At 42.1% G+C, this 15,203-nt stretch overlaps 1 protein-coding gene across 1 annotated transcript in view; it reads right to left on the bottom strand.

The window, feature by feature from the left end:
- Window positions 1-5,054, bottom strand: part of LOC134466019 (RNA-directed DNA polymerase from mobile element jockey) — a 12,088-nt gene extending 7,034 nt beyond the window's left edge. The window contains exons 1-2 of the mRNA XM_063219917.1: window positions 4,850-5,054; window positions 751-2,893 (exon numbers count right to left, since the gene is read on the bottom strand). Coding sequence (XP_063075987.1) covers window positions 751-2,893; window positions 4,850-4,856 — 2,150 coding nt within the window. The 5' untranslated portion in view covers window positions 4,857-5,054. The remainder of the gene's footprint in view (window positions 1-750; window positions 2,894-4,849) is intronic.
- Between the last annotated feature and the right edge of the window lie 10,149 nt (window positions 5,055-15,203).

The raw sequence follows: 15,203 nt of genomic DNA, 5'->3' as shown, positions 1-15,203 counted from the left end.
TTGAACACAAATCTCCATGCTGACGGCAAAGAAAAGGAAAATAATTTCTCTAGAGAGAGCCTGGTCTCACCCAGTTCTCTGATCTCCACTAGTAAAATATACCTTTCCCTGCTATATGCTTGGCACTCTAATAAAACATGATTGACAGTCTCCATTTCCCTACAGTTTACACATTGACCTGTGGCATGTTTGCCAATGATGTGAAGAGTGTGGTTCAACCTAGTATGCCCTATTCTTAATCTGGTGATGATTTGCTCTTCCCTGCGACTCCAACTACACTGTCGTCTAGTGGGGACCTGCTTTTGTACAGAGCGTAGGAAGCTGCCCTTACTCTCCCTGTCCCACTGTCCCTGCCATACCCCTATCATTTTAGAAACTATAATGTGCTTCACTTCTGCTTTACTAAGTGGAATGTTCAACTGACCCTCAGCATTTAGAGCATCCTTAGCTAGCTGGTCCGCAACCTCATTCCCTGCAATATCAGAATGAGATGGAATCCACAGAAAATTAACTACAATGCCTTGCTGGTGCAGTCTAAAAAGAATTTGAAGGACATCATAAAGTAAATCGGGTCTACACACTGACTTGCCGTGCAGGATACTAGACAATGCTGACAAGGAATCAGAGCAGATAACATTACATCTGGTTTTTACATCTGCAATCCATTCTAACGCAAGGAAGATTGCAAATAACTCTGTTGTAAAAACTGCAAGGTGGTCAGAGAGCCTTTTCTTAATCTCTATCTTGTACTTTGGGATAAACACTGCAGCTGCAGTCTTCCCAGTTTCAGGGTCTTTAGACCCATCTGTAAACATCTGAACCCCTTCATAATATTTGGAGCGAATATGCCTGTTAGTCAAGTATTTCATGTCACTTTCCTCCTCTGCTTCATTGCGAATTTTAACTAACTCAAGGTCCACTGTAGGCATAGTAAAAAGCCAGGGTGGAATAACAGGCAGTGGTACCACACAGCTGTGGGCCAATTTGGTTAGGCCCAGCTTTTCCGCTTGGCCATTCCCAACCCATCCAAAACTTTCAAACTTTGCCTTGCCATGTTCCCAGCATTGATTCAAAATGTCCTTGGTAGGGTGATCCTCTTTATGACCTTGCAGGTTCGTCCAGTACACCATAGCCAGCTGCTGGCGTCTTAAAGATAATGGCAGTTCCCCAGCCTCTACCTGGAGAGCTGGAACCGATGAGGTCTTAAATGCCCCACTGCACACACGTAAGGCCTGTGCTTGAATTACATCAAATTTCTGTAGGTGTGTTTTTGCCGCTGACCTATACGCAATACTAGCATAATCTAATGCAGATCTTATGAGTGCAATATATACATGTTTTAGAGACATCATACTGGCGCCCCAGTCACTCCCCACTAGACATCTAAGTATGTTTACTGCTTTCTTACACTTAGTGACTGTTCTCTGAATATGGTCCTTGAAAGTCAACTTGCAATCCATCCATACCCCTAAAAACCTCACTACCTCAACTTGTTTGAGTGGCTGACCATATAAGGTAATATGGACAGGGGGAACATTTCTTCTCTTAGAAAAACAAATGACCTGTGTCTTTTCCACTGAAAAGCGGAAGCCCCATTTGACACCCCAATTCTCCACAAGACTAACCGCTGCCTGCAGTTTCTGACAGATATACGCAGAGTTTCGCCCCCTCACCCACAGTGCCCCATCGTCCGCATACAAAGACTTACCAATATTAGCATCTATGTCAGAAAATATGTCATTTATCATAACGCTGAACAACAGAGGGCTGCACACACTGCCCTGAGGAACCCCATTATCCACTGGATATGTGTCAGAATATGACTGCCCAACTCGCACCTCAATAGTCCTATTTAACAAGAAGTCCATGACAAAATTATAAAGCCTGCCACTTATCCCCATTGCCTCCAATTTAATAAGAAGTCCCTCACGCCACAGCATATCATACGCCTTTTCTATGTCAAAGAAAACTGCGTTAACTTGCTCTTTATTTGCCTGAGCTTTCCTTATTGAGTCCTCCAAACACAGCACAGGATCCATCGTCATCCTCCCCCTGCGAAAACCGCTCTGCCAGGGACTGATTAGGCCTCTCTTTTCCACAATGTAAGTCAGCCTATCTGTTACCATACGCTCCATTAGTTTACACAGGTTAGAGGTCAATGCAATGGGCCTATAGCTTGTTGCTTCACTCTTCTCTTTACCTGGCTTCAAGACTGGTACCACAACGGAGTGTTTCCAAGCTAGTGGGATATTCCCTGTCTCCCAAATCATATTGAAGAGTTGAAGAAGCACCCCCTGCGCCTCAGGGCATAGCTTATCCACCATCACATAGCAAATTTCGTCCTTACCTGGAGAGGTGGACCTAACTCCGCTTAGGGCTCGCTTTAATTCAAACATGGAAAACGGGAAATCAGAAGTCTCATTCACAGTAACCTTTTTCTCCAACACCTTAGGATGCCTTCTAACCATCTCTTCTCTAGCCACTCTTGCCTCAGGAGATAAATTATGCCCACTATGGATTCCAACAAATACTTTAGCTAAAGCTTCTGCTTTTTCTCTATCTGTTGCCATGATTTCTTTGTTAAAATGTATAGCTGGTAAGGAATATTCCCTCCTAATTCCTCCCATCCTTCTTATCATTCCCCATACCTCAGTTATTGAAGTGTCTCTCCCAATAGTATTACAGAATGCTCCCCATCGCTCTCTCTTTGCCTTCCTAATCACTCTCCTGACTGTGGCTTGGGCTTTTTTATATTCCACCAGGTCAGCAAAGGAGAAGGATGACTTAACCTTTCTAAAAGCCCTGTTTCTTACCTTTATTGCCTCCTTACACTCCTCCGTCCACCAAGGCACCATTTTACGTTGTCCACTGCCTGTTGCTTTCCCAATGAATTCTAAAGCAGAAGAATGCAAGACCTCTGTAATCTTATTGTTAACAGCATCAACATTATCATACAGTTCCAAATTACAATTCATCAGTCTAGTGCTACAACTTTCAGTAAAATCATCCCATTTAGCTTTTTTGAGGTCCCACCTGGGAAAGATTACGTCCTCAATTAGTACTGGTCCTATGCCTATTTCACATAAAATAGGATAATGGTCACTACCGATACTACTCTCCTGCATAACATTCCATTTGGCACACCTTGCAAAATGTGATGAAACCAAGGTAAGATCAATAGCTGTCTCCCGCCCACTCGAGATGTCGATTCTAGTCCCCCTCCCATCATTGAGGCAGATAAGGCCTCTTTCCTCCAGCAGTTCCTCAATTACATTTCCATTGCCATTGGTTTCAACACTCCCCCAGAGGGCGCTGTATGCATTAAAATCCCCGCACCAAATAATCTTGTGGGACACATCTCCTAAAAACTCATCAAGCGCCTCTTTGTTTAAAGCTTCGCACGGATTATAGTAGTTAACAACCAAGAAATTAATATTGCCAATCCACATTTCAATAATAATCCCTTCTACCTCTTTACTTACTTTTAACGTTCTATAGCCCAGCCCCCGCATGACAAACACAGCCACCCCTCCACCAGGACCGCGCTCCCTATCCCTGCGCACACTCACATACCCTTGTAACACAAAATCTAAATGTGGCCTAAGCCACGTCTCTTGGACACATATGACATTAGGCTTTACATTCAAGTCTTCTACATACTTCTTAAATTCCTGCCCGTTGGAACAAAGGCTTCTCGCGTTCCACTGCAAAATACTAAAAACCATTAGGAACCCCCACATGACGCTGGCTGTGATGCTGATTGTCCACTTTGGAGATCATTTAACACTTTATTAATTTCTTCAAAAGACACTTGCGCTCCCACGCCAAAATGCCTTCGTGCAGCCTTTACAATAATCTTAATTTTCTCAGTTTTCTTGTCTGTTAATGCAGAGCAGTTTATAACTTCAGCAAGGAATGCCAGAAATTTAACACTCTCTACTTGAATAGTTTCCTTCATTACGGGCCTAGGCATTTCCCTACGCTGATAGGGTTCATTTTGGCTTTGTCCCTGCAGTCTTTGAGTCTCAAGCTTTCTTTTACCATCCACTTTCTTAATTGCCTCAGCGTAGGTAAGCTTCTCCTCTACCTTAATTCTTTGCACTTCAGCTGCCCTTTTGTGCGCTTGACAACCTTTGTATGCGGCGCTATGGGAGCCTCCGCAATTACAGCATTTTACACTAGTGCCTTGATGGCATTGGCCATACTCGTGGTCTTCTCCTCCACATTTGCCGCACCTTTGTTTGCCTCTACAGATAGCTGCCACATGCCCAAATTTCTGGCATTTAAAACACCGCAGTGGAGGGGGGATGTACGGACGAACCTGAAAGCTCATGTATCCTACCCTAACTCTTGTAGGCAACACTTTCTCATCAACAAACAGTAGAATGGAAAGGCTCTCCTTTTTAACTTGCTCTCGTGTGTACATCAATCGTTTGCATTTGACCACCTTGGCCCCTGATACATTGCTCAAAATCTCCTCACACGACAAGTCAGTTGATACTCCAGTAATTACGCCAAGCTCGAGTTTTTTGCGCTCCCACTCAATGCATTTAATTTTCCTTCCTTCCATCTCATTCATCCCCAGTAACTTATCCCGCTGTGCGACATTTGAACACCCAATGACTAAGCTTCCATCCCTTAATGGAGTAACCTTTACTGCCCCTACAGCTTTATGAAGTGCGTTAGTTATTTTCAGGGGGTTAATGGAACTAGGGGAATCAAACTGTAATTTTACCTTCAGGTCGGTCTGCCTAATTGCCATTCGCTTTGCCTCACTATCTATATCTGACTCTGTGCGAACATCGTCAAAACCTCGTACGTTTCCTTTCTTCTTTCCTTTCGTTTTTACCTGCCATTCTGAATTTCCCTCGTCAAGTGCTTCCATCTCCACCACAGAATCTACATCACTTCCTAGAAAGCTACCGTCACTTCCATCCGTCTCCACTCCATTGCCCAGATCATCCACAAGCTCGCCACTACTCTCTACCGCCACCCCTCCCCTTTCCCGGGGAGACCGACTACGCTCCCGATGGTCTGTGCTGCGATGAGACATTCCACCCTCTCCTGATAAACCAGCCTAAATGTATTGTAATTATAGCCTAACACCTGCACTTCAGTTTGCCGCGCAAATCAACTGACACGATAGGCTACAGCTGACGGTGATGAACCGACTCCTGCCTTCATTAGGCTAATTAGTTGAGTCGCGTAGGCTATCTACTAATCAGCTCGCGGTCCTCACCAAGTCACCAAAGATTTTTCTTTTTCTCTGTTTCCTCCCGTTGTAACCGTGCATAAGAAGAGCACTAGTCGATCCGAGAGCTTGGATTCTTGATGGGACTCAATTTCTTTAGCCTATAGGCCTACTGTCCACTCTCCTTGTTTCTGTCTCTGACTTAGGCTTTATCCCTCACCCACAAAAACATATACAGCGCCAAGCCACATTATTAGAATATCATGAAAAAAAATGTAAATGAAAAAAAAATATTTATTTCCATAATTCCATTAATAATGTTAAACTTTCATTGATTATAGATTCATTGGGGGGGGGGGGGGGTTGATGGTAATGTTGAGTTTAGGGGTGCAATGCGGATGGGATCTTGGGTCATTTTAGTAAATGATGAGGGGTAAGGGGAAATAGCCAGGTGGAGTGTAGAGGTACTGGGTTTGGGGTGGAAGCTTTTTGGGGGGGGGGGGGGGGTGATGGTATATGATGAGGGGTAAGTGACAAGGTGGGGTGAAGGGGTAATGAGTTTGAGGCTGACACCAAGGGGGAATATGTGAGTCAAGAGGTGGTGTTATGATACTTGACTTACTTCCATCTGTACGCAGCTTCTTTAGTCAGCTTCTCTGGTGGGGTGTCATGGACTCCGGGCTAAGTCTGTCTCACATTTGGTCCAGTTGTGACGATGTGATGTGAGCACACCACGTACAGGTACGTGAAATGAGAGCCAAGAAGTCTCAACCGCTTATGTACACCATTCAGAGTTCCAGCATTGGAAATTAACTCTATGGGGGTGCTGTGGCTTGGGGGTCATCCCTTTGTTCCCCGGGTCCTATGTTCCCCTCTACCGGGGATCATAGGACCCTTTTTCAAAAAAGGGTTCTATGTTCCTCACTGCTTCAAAGCAAATTTCTGCAACATGGCAAAGTGCAGGTTGCTGTTGCAACTGTGACAGGTTAGGTTTAGGGATAGTTTTGGTCAGGGCACAAATTGAAAACTCAGAAACATTGCATTACGACAGGTTAGGTTTAGGGATGGTTTTGGGAAGGGCACAATTTGAAAACTCAGAAACATACAATGCGGTGAACATAGGACCCTTTTTTTTTAAAAGTGTTCTATGTTCCCCACTGCTTCCAAGTAGACTGCTGCTGCATGGCAAAGCGCAGGTTGTTGATGCACCTCTGACAGGTTAGGATTAGGGATAGTTTTGGTCAGGGCACAAATTTACAACTCAGAAACATTGCATTTCTGACAGGTTAGGTTTAGGGATGGTTTTGGGAAGGGCACAATTTGAAAACTCGGAAACATACAATGCGGGGAATAGAACCCTTTTGTAGAAAAAGGGTCCTATGTTCCCCGGTCCTATACAAAGACAGGGGAACATAGGACCTGGGGAACTGGGGTAATTTCCTGGCCCTGCCCCATCTCTCTCTCTCCCAATCGTTTCCTGTCCACTCATGTACTGCCCTGTAATAATAAAGCCCAAAAAGCCCCCCCGCACCCCCACCCCCCTCCAAAAAAAAGGAAATGAGTTCTACACTCTACACAATTCGACACAACGCCCACTGGTCAGGTACACTGGTGAGTGTAGCCAGGCAACAGTTAACACTACAGTGTAAAAATATATTCCGTAAAATGTTTAATTAACGTGTATTTTCTGTGGGACCACCAACAAGGCCCTCAATTCAGAAACCATTAATCAATTTTAACCATACACTGACTAGATCATGGTTTGTTTTGCAGATTTAAAACTGCAAGTTGTTTATAATTAGTTACAAGGGTCGGACATGGACAATGAAACTGAAAAACATAGTCATTTTAGTGTGGGAGGTTTCATGGCTAAAAATATTGCAATACACAAAACATTAAGGGGGACATATCAAAAGAGAACAAATTGTCTTGCTGGCACATCCAGTGTTGCCAGATGTGTCTGACCAAATCCCGCCCAAAATGTGCTAAATTCCGCCCAAATTCAACAAATTACATTGACTTCTATGGGCCCAAAACAGCTGGAAAAAATTGGCCAATTTTTCCCGTTTTTACCCGCAGATGCTTGTCCCAAGTAGCCCAACGCCCAATCTGGCAACACTGGGCACATCTGTGACCAAGACAGCCGCTGTGATGTATCAAGAGCCACGGTATCCAAGGTAATGTCAGCATTCCACAAAGAAGGACGAGTTGCATCCAACAGGATTACTGTAACTCAGGATGCAAGAGGAAATTGTCTGAAAGGGATGTTCGGATACTAACCAGGACTGTATTAAAAAAAAATAAAAACAGGGCTGTAAGTCAAGTCTACCTTTCTAGAGTCCTAGACCAGAATAGTCAAGTCCGAGTCCAAAGAGGTTTGAGTCCGAGACGAGACGGAGTCCAAAAAGATTAGAGTCCAAGTGAAGTCCGAGTCACATTTTGGTCAGTGTTAAACAATGAAAAGGATGAATGTCAATAATGTGAACCTTGGAAGGTAACCTATATGTCATGGATGTGAAGACAAACTTGTTTGTTATTGGACTTCAAGCTCCACTTTATTATCTATGATGGCCAGTGTTCTAAACCAAATGTAATGACCAAAAGTCCAAAAGCCTAATTTGGCAAGACCAGTGTCCGAGTCCAAGACAAGTCCGAGTCCAAACAATACTGAGTCTGAGACTTGTCCAAGTCCATAAAAAATGGACTTGTGTCCGGACTCGAGTACTACACCCCTGCAAAAAAAAAAAAAAACCCAGGAGAATTATATGTGCCTCTGAACTCTCCTTTTTCCACCAGAACTGTCCGTCGGGAGCTCCACAGGGTCAACACAGCTGGGCTGCTATAGCAAACCTGGCTAAAACCATTTTTATTTTATTTTTTCAGTTTCATTGTCTAACCCCTGTACATCAATTACCAGTTGCCAAGTATACACCTGACTGTTTATATGAATCAGTTGAATTTAAACAGAAATCCCAACGTCAAATAAAATGTAACAGTTACGGGTAGTAATGCTAGATGGCCACTGGATGCCGTACTTGTTCCATTTTAAAAGGTTACTTTCTCAAGGCAGACATGGGGGCCTGTTTTATAGGAATGTGCCCACCCAGCATGTGTCGCCCACTGCAACGAAAATGAATCTGGTTCAAGAATATTCCTACTGCAGATGACAGTAGATGCAGCCACGCAATCGATAATGTATGGACAGGTTGTGCACTAGTATTCACACACACGATTTCCCAAACCTTTTGATGAAATGTTGCTATAATGAACAGCTCTCCAAAGATCCGATTAAACACAATATTTTCTCCTTTTTCTCAAATTCTAATGTTAATATTAATGGTTCACGTATTTTGCCTGTTACAGCTTTTGCATACATCCATACTTCTGGAAACATTCTCCCCATGTTCTACCCCAATGGAAATGTATCCTCCTCTTCATAGTACTGTGTTTTCAACATGCGTTGCATGTTTGCAGAGGTGCGCCTGTGTTTGTATTATACAGTGTCTGCATGGCTGCTGGGTTTGGTGTGACTTTACAGGTGGCCATTACCTCCGCTGGTTGCTGGCATACAGGCCTGATGCTATGCAGCGTTGTCTGTTAAATGTGCTAATCTGGCAGCTTCGATGAGGAATTGCCTGGGGGTTTGGTGTCTTGAGGGATGCAGCACCAGTGGGGAGTGCTAGGTTAGTTTCCGTAGTCTCTTTCTTTCTGTGCCAGATGGAAGGATGCCATCTCAGTGGTGTACAGTGCAGTCCGTGCAGTAGGTAGTTTCTGTGCAACTCTGTCTTGCAGTCTTGTTCATATAGTGCAAACCTTTTTTGAATAGGTTGCGCAGTCCATAGAAAAGCAATGTATACAAGATACAAACAGGTGCCATTGCTGAGATGAGATGCATTAGTTCTCTATGTGTGAACATCTCGGCAGTATGGTGAGATTAATATGTTTGTACAGTATCTCTAATATTTCAGCAATACTTCTAATTATCAGCATATCAAACTAATTGTGCTGCTTTGTGCTCTAACATGCATAACAGTGAACAGTTTCACCACATAGAACAACAGTAAAGTGATGTAAATAAAGGTAAATTGATAGTCGTTTGGTCATATTTTTGGAGCAGTGCATCATGGGAGACCATTCCACCACCTTTCTGACCTGTATTCCCAGTAGGCTATGGAGCACTTCCATGGCAGACCTCTGGATATTGAGCCTCATTAACGGATTCAAGTCAGGCTTCAGTCAGCCATGTCATGTGATGTGAAAATGATGATCAGTATAATATTTCATTCCCACATGGCCCTTTTAGGGATTAATGACCTTTCATTAATCTGACTGAGACAAATCTACATATTCAATAACCAGCCCTTCAGTGGTACAAAAGGTCATTTATTTTGATCAAGTGTTTCAATTTGTATTAATGGATTTCAGACCAAAGAGACCCAGGAGAGTCTGTGGAACCAAACCATGTAAATAACCAAAAAAATAAAACCCCACTATTTAGGAAGTGTTTTGTATTATATTCATGAAAGAAGCTTTTTTTCTTATATCAGGTAGCCTACAGTATCTGCAAGACGGTGGGTCAGATACCTGAAGCCCACCACTAGGTGTCTCAGTGCAGAGAGACTGGCTGATAGTCTGTATTACCGTTTTTTTCTCAACTGCTTTGGCACATTTATCAAATCTCTCTTGCAATTTGCAAAATATCGAGTGCATTCTCAAAATAGTTTGAACAAACAAAACTGTATGGATCTCTCAGCAAAAGCCAGTCTGTTGCTCAAAAACCTTAGTTAATCTCTGAAAAGCAACTTTTTGTTGAACATGTCAGTGCCATCAGAATAGTTTGTCATGTTGTCAATTGACTAGTACACTTATGAGGATCTTTACTGATGTCAAATATATGTTAGATACGGTATGATGAGAAATGTTGTAAATTCGACTTTATGTAACATTGATAAAATAAGTGAAGTGAAAAAAGTGAAAGGCAACCGGGAAATTCCAACTCCCATTGTCAATTTGTGACACAGCACTCCACAGCACACAAGTGTTCACTGCACACAACGAAATTGCATGTATGCCTCACCCGTGCAAGGGGGCAGCCCTCAATGGCGCCCCAAGGGAGCAGTGCGGCGGGACGGTACCATGCTCAGGGTACCTCAGTCATGGAGGAGGATGGAGGGGAGCACTAGTTAACCGACCTGGCGGGTCGGGAGTCTGATGCCTTAACTGCTTACCCATGACTGCCCATAAGACTGGACTAGGCATAGTATGACTAATTTATTGACAGGCATTCTCATTGCAAAATAGAAAAAAATAGCCAACTCTGGTTGAGGTGTCAAAATGTGCAATCTACCACCCCTTTTTACTTATCTTGCAGGCCTATCTGGAAAAAACATAGAACTGTAAAGCAAAATAAATTTGAAACAATACACTTACATAAGTGTACTTACTCTATTGAAAAAAATTGTGAAATATTGTAATTTTGTGGGGCGCATAATTATACATCAGTACATCAGTAGGGCACATAAGGGATAGCGTAATGTAATGCAGTAGAGTGCCAATTGTTATATTGTATGGCTGTTTTCTCTATGAAATATTATTTCTTTAACTGCCTTTGATTACAGTGTGTCAATATTTCCCTGGGAGCAGTTTACACAGATCATATTTATAGACAAACATCTAATGGAAATTGGATAGTGTTAAATCATTTTGCATGTCAAGATTTTTACAATGACCTAGGGACCAAATGTTTCGTCGGGTTAAGCAGATTCATATATTCAGTGACAAAGTATTTTGAGTAACATCCCATAAGCATCTGATAATGTATGAAAAAGAATAAAATTCTACACAATCAATTGCATAGATAGAGAAGCATTTTCAATTTGCTCAAAGAAAGCATGACCTGCATGTGAGAAATATGCCAAGTCGATTGAGAAAAATGGTAATCATAAATCACAGCTAGTGGAAATAAAAAGCTACACTTAGTTCAAATGTTCAAACCTCTTTGTGACTCAATTATACTGAAAACAAGGTAGATGTGACGGACTGGATATAGATTGCTGCATTTCATTCTTGGAACACCTATACTGTATGCTGATCTGATCAATATACAAACTTTTGTTTTGTTTGCTATATTTTCACTTTCCAAGATAAACTGAAGTTGTTACACGTGAGAAATATAATATGTGAATGGTAGTACAATAATTGAACCATTAATGTCTGTTTGGTACAGACATTAACATGGTTTGAAAGCGATCACTACATAGTCACTTTTCATGTTGTTCAAACCTGATACCTAAGTGGTTACTTTAGTTGATGATAGAGGCTGGCAACTGAACAATGCAATGAACACTAAGCTCAGACTGTTGCGGTGTCTGTGCCAGAGAGAGAGAGAGAGAGAGAGAGAGAGAGAGAGAGAGAGAGAGAGAGAGAGAGAGAGAGAGAGAGAGAGTTGAGGACCTTATCTCCCTCAGGATCTTAGATGAAATGGAACCATTCCTCACTGCTGGAGAGGGAAGTGCACTTTAGGTCTAAATATTGCGGGGGAAGGTGAAAGAACACTTTGCCATGATTTGTACAAGAGAATGTGTTGTTGCAGAATATATGTTCAACAGGGTCAGTATCTGATGCACTTTGGGAATGCGACCAAACATTTTATTGCACTGTACTGCCACACTGGCTGCATGAATTAATTAATTTGCTATGTGTGAAGTTAACAATTTGTCACATAAGGCTGTAAATCTTTATGGAACACTATTGTTTCCTTACAGGCTGGTGTGTGAATTTATCTAAGAGTGTTTACATCTCCGCTGTCTGTTCTCTGTTTTGAACCTCTAGTGAGCTGGCTTTTCATTGTTCAAATGTTCATCATTTTGAGGGTCGAAAGAGGGAGAAACAATGAAAAAAGGGGGAAAAAGTTAACAATTACCCATATTTTGTTTTGTATACAAAAGGAGTGATGGCTGTGTTCAGAAAGAGTGGAGTTCATTTAAACTAAAAAAATGTTTCAGATGTTTTGCATACAGATGAGCCATTTGCCCAGCAGATACAGTCATCCAAATGAGTGGGTGGTATTCCGCTGCATACAGAATATGTGCAAGACAGACGGGAAAACTCCACACAATACAGGGAGAAGTGCCAGTGAGAGAAGAGCATAGAGTAGAATAGAGGCAATAGATTTAAATATCCCACCGCTACACAAAACACCACCATAGCATTTATAAGCATGCGTACAGTATCTACCAGTCATGCCGTATGTAGTGTGTAGGTGTCCCCAAGCACTGTATATCCTTTGACTATGAATCTGTTAGGTTTAAGCCACCAACATTTATCTCTAACAACCTGTACAAAAGAGACACAGAGACTTTGAGTTAAATTTAAAACCAACTTGCAAGGAGAATGAATAGGAGACTGCTTTCAGTTTACAATGTCCAACTCACTCTGAAAACAGCCTCCTTTCTCTTTACATTTTATTGAAGGATAGCCCTAGTTACATTTGGGGTTTCAATTGGTCTGAGGGGAGGGGTGATTAGCTAAACCAGTTGAAACCAGTTTACACAGTAGCATATTTCTTAGCAGAATACCAGTTTACACAGTAGCATATTTCTTAGCAGAATATCTTGTTATTTAGCTGAAACAGACTGAATGTGACCTTGTCCTTTTCTCCTCGCCTAATCAGGAACGTTTGCTACAGTTGAAGAACATTCCTGCTCTCTCTCTCTCTCTTTCTCTGGCCTGCAGGCACAGAGCAAAAACAATGACACATTCAGAATATACGCACACACATATGCCCTGACTTAAAGCCTGGGACAAGAGTTAGTGAAAGTGGATAACTTATGTACATTACTCCAACAGAATCAAGGACTACCAACAGTAATCAACATGCAGTAAAACTTATAGAGCAGTCGTGGGTAAGTGGATTGGGTATCAGGCCAAAGGGTTGCCGGTTTGAGTCCAGATGTGCCAGATTGTTGGGGGGAGGAATGAACCAGTGCTGTACTCTCTTGTATCCTACTCCCTTTGCCGCTTACTGCATTTTTCTCCATTATACTTTTTGGGCCTGCCCCCTTGCACGGGTGAAGTATAAATGCAGTTTCGTTGTGCACCGTGTGTGCTGTGTCTAAATAGCAATGGGAGTTTCCCAGGTGGGTTTTCACAGGAAATAAAATGTTTTTTAGGGCCTCACGAATTCCATTGACATTATGACTATCATGAATTCATTCGATATCCATGTATTCTGTTGTCTTAGTAACATTTTTCGTTACACGTTTTTCAGTGTTCAGAAAGTGTAAGCACTTTGTTCTAAATGTATGTTTTTTACCATGATATGGTTACTGTCTGATGTTTGTACATAGTCACTTAATGTGTGGGCACCTCAATATCAGCTGAATCCCTATTCCCAAAGGATTTAGACCGATGGACTGTGGCTTATTGTAGCCATCTCTGGGCAATAGTTTATCTGGTGGCGGCTATAGTCACTCCAATCACTTGAAGATGTTCACTTCCTGAAGTGCAGAGGATATCACCAATCCTATTACCATCACTGTCAACTCGGGGCCACTCAGGTTTGCAAGTCCATCCACATTACAATTTGTCACTGAGCCAGTTCTCTGCTGATTGTCTCTCTAATTCAGGTTTCTAATTCTGTGATGATGTATGGAGCCCTGATCCACTATTTACCTGTAGAAGCTGCCGGCTGTAGGAGTCCTGCATCAGTATAACACAGGAGGGGCAAGGGCATCACATTTTGGCCATTTTTATTCATATCGTTATTTTTAGATGCTGCATCCGTTCCGAATGAATTGCATTTCATTGTATTTTTGCCGCATTATTGCAGGAGCATTTCTGACATCCTAATATGCTCTAACTGTCTGAAGGCCTGAATCTAACCGCTTCCTCTCCAGCCCTCTTACCTTACTTGACCTAGGTGTCATCCTCAGGCAAGACCTTTTCTTGTATATCATGATATATGATGTTATTGGCATACCTGCTGTGCTGTGGGTCCGGTCTTGGCCACAAAGTGAATTTTAAGTGCATCTCCAATTCGTTTTTATGGGGAATTGTCTATGCCCCACAAATCATTAGATCAAGTATACCTACAATTTATTGCACTGTAATACCGTGGGATGGATAAAAATCAATTTTGACATTTAGAGTAAGGGCATACGCTGTTCCTGCTATAGGCCCACTTGGAAGATCCTCAATTCATCAGTCCGGCCTCTTGGAGGAAATGTGTGTGCTTCACAGTAGGAATGGTGGTTTTGATAAGGAGAGGGTGATAAGATAAAAACAAAACAGTGTCTTAATTCATTGGTTCACAACTCAAATATTGTGACTTTCTGACAGACACCATGTGGTCAGCTCCGGCCAGTGAAAAGGTTTGTCTGTCTCATAAGAAATTATATAGCTGGTGAGAGGAGGCTGAAAAATTGTACTAATGGGTAGGGCACAGGTGAAGGGTTTGTGCCTGGAAGCCATAGATGACTCTTCTATTAAAGGGTCTATAGAATTCAAAATACATTTGCAATGTTACTATGTAGCTAGCGTAGTCCAATAGACCATGCCAGAAGCTAGGGCTGCACAATTAATCGAAAAGAATTGAAAATCGTGATATAATCGTGATATCGAAATCGGGATATAATCGTGATATCGAAATCGAGATTTTAATCGTGAGATTTTAATCGAGAGCGTCCTTGAAGCCAGAACATACTGACAGGCTGACATTTCTGGCCAGAAATCTGTTCACCTTAGTTTCATGCTATTGCCTTTTACATAATTATTACAATTCATTTTATTTTGCTCATCCCGTATATAATTCGTTCTTGGTTATATTTCAGTTTGTTATAATAAAAAAACATCAGCAAAAATCAATAATCGTGATAATGATTTTCACCCTAATAATCGTGATTATGTTTTTTAAGCCCAATGCTACTACCCACCTCCTTTCCTCTGAGGATTACCCCAGGTGAACCACCATCCTCTTTAAAGTAGGGCTGTGCAATATATCAAATTTATATTG

The sequence above is a fragment of the Engraulis encrasicolus genome, chromosome 16, assembly GCF_034702125.1.
Source record: "Engraulis encrasicolus isolate BLACKSEA-1 chromosome 16, IST_EnEncr_1.0, whole genome shotgun sequence".
Classification (NCBI taxonomy): Eukaryota; Metazoa; Chordata; class Actinopteri; order Clupeiformes; family Engraulidae; genus Engraulis; species Engraulis encrasicolus.
The sequence above is the reverse complement of the archived record's forward strand: the minus strand, read 5'-3'. Positions and strand labels throughout refer to the sequence as shown.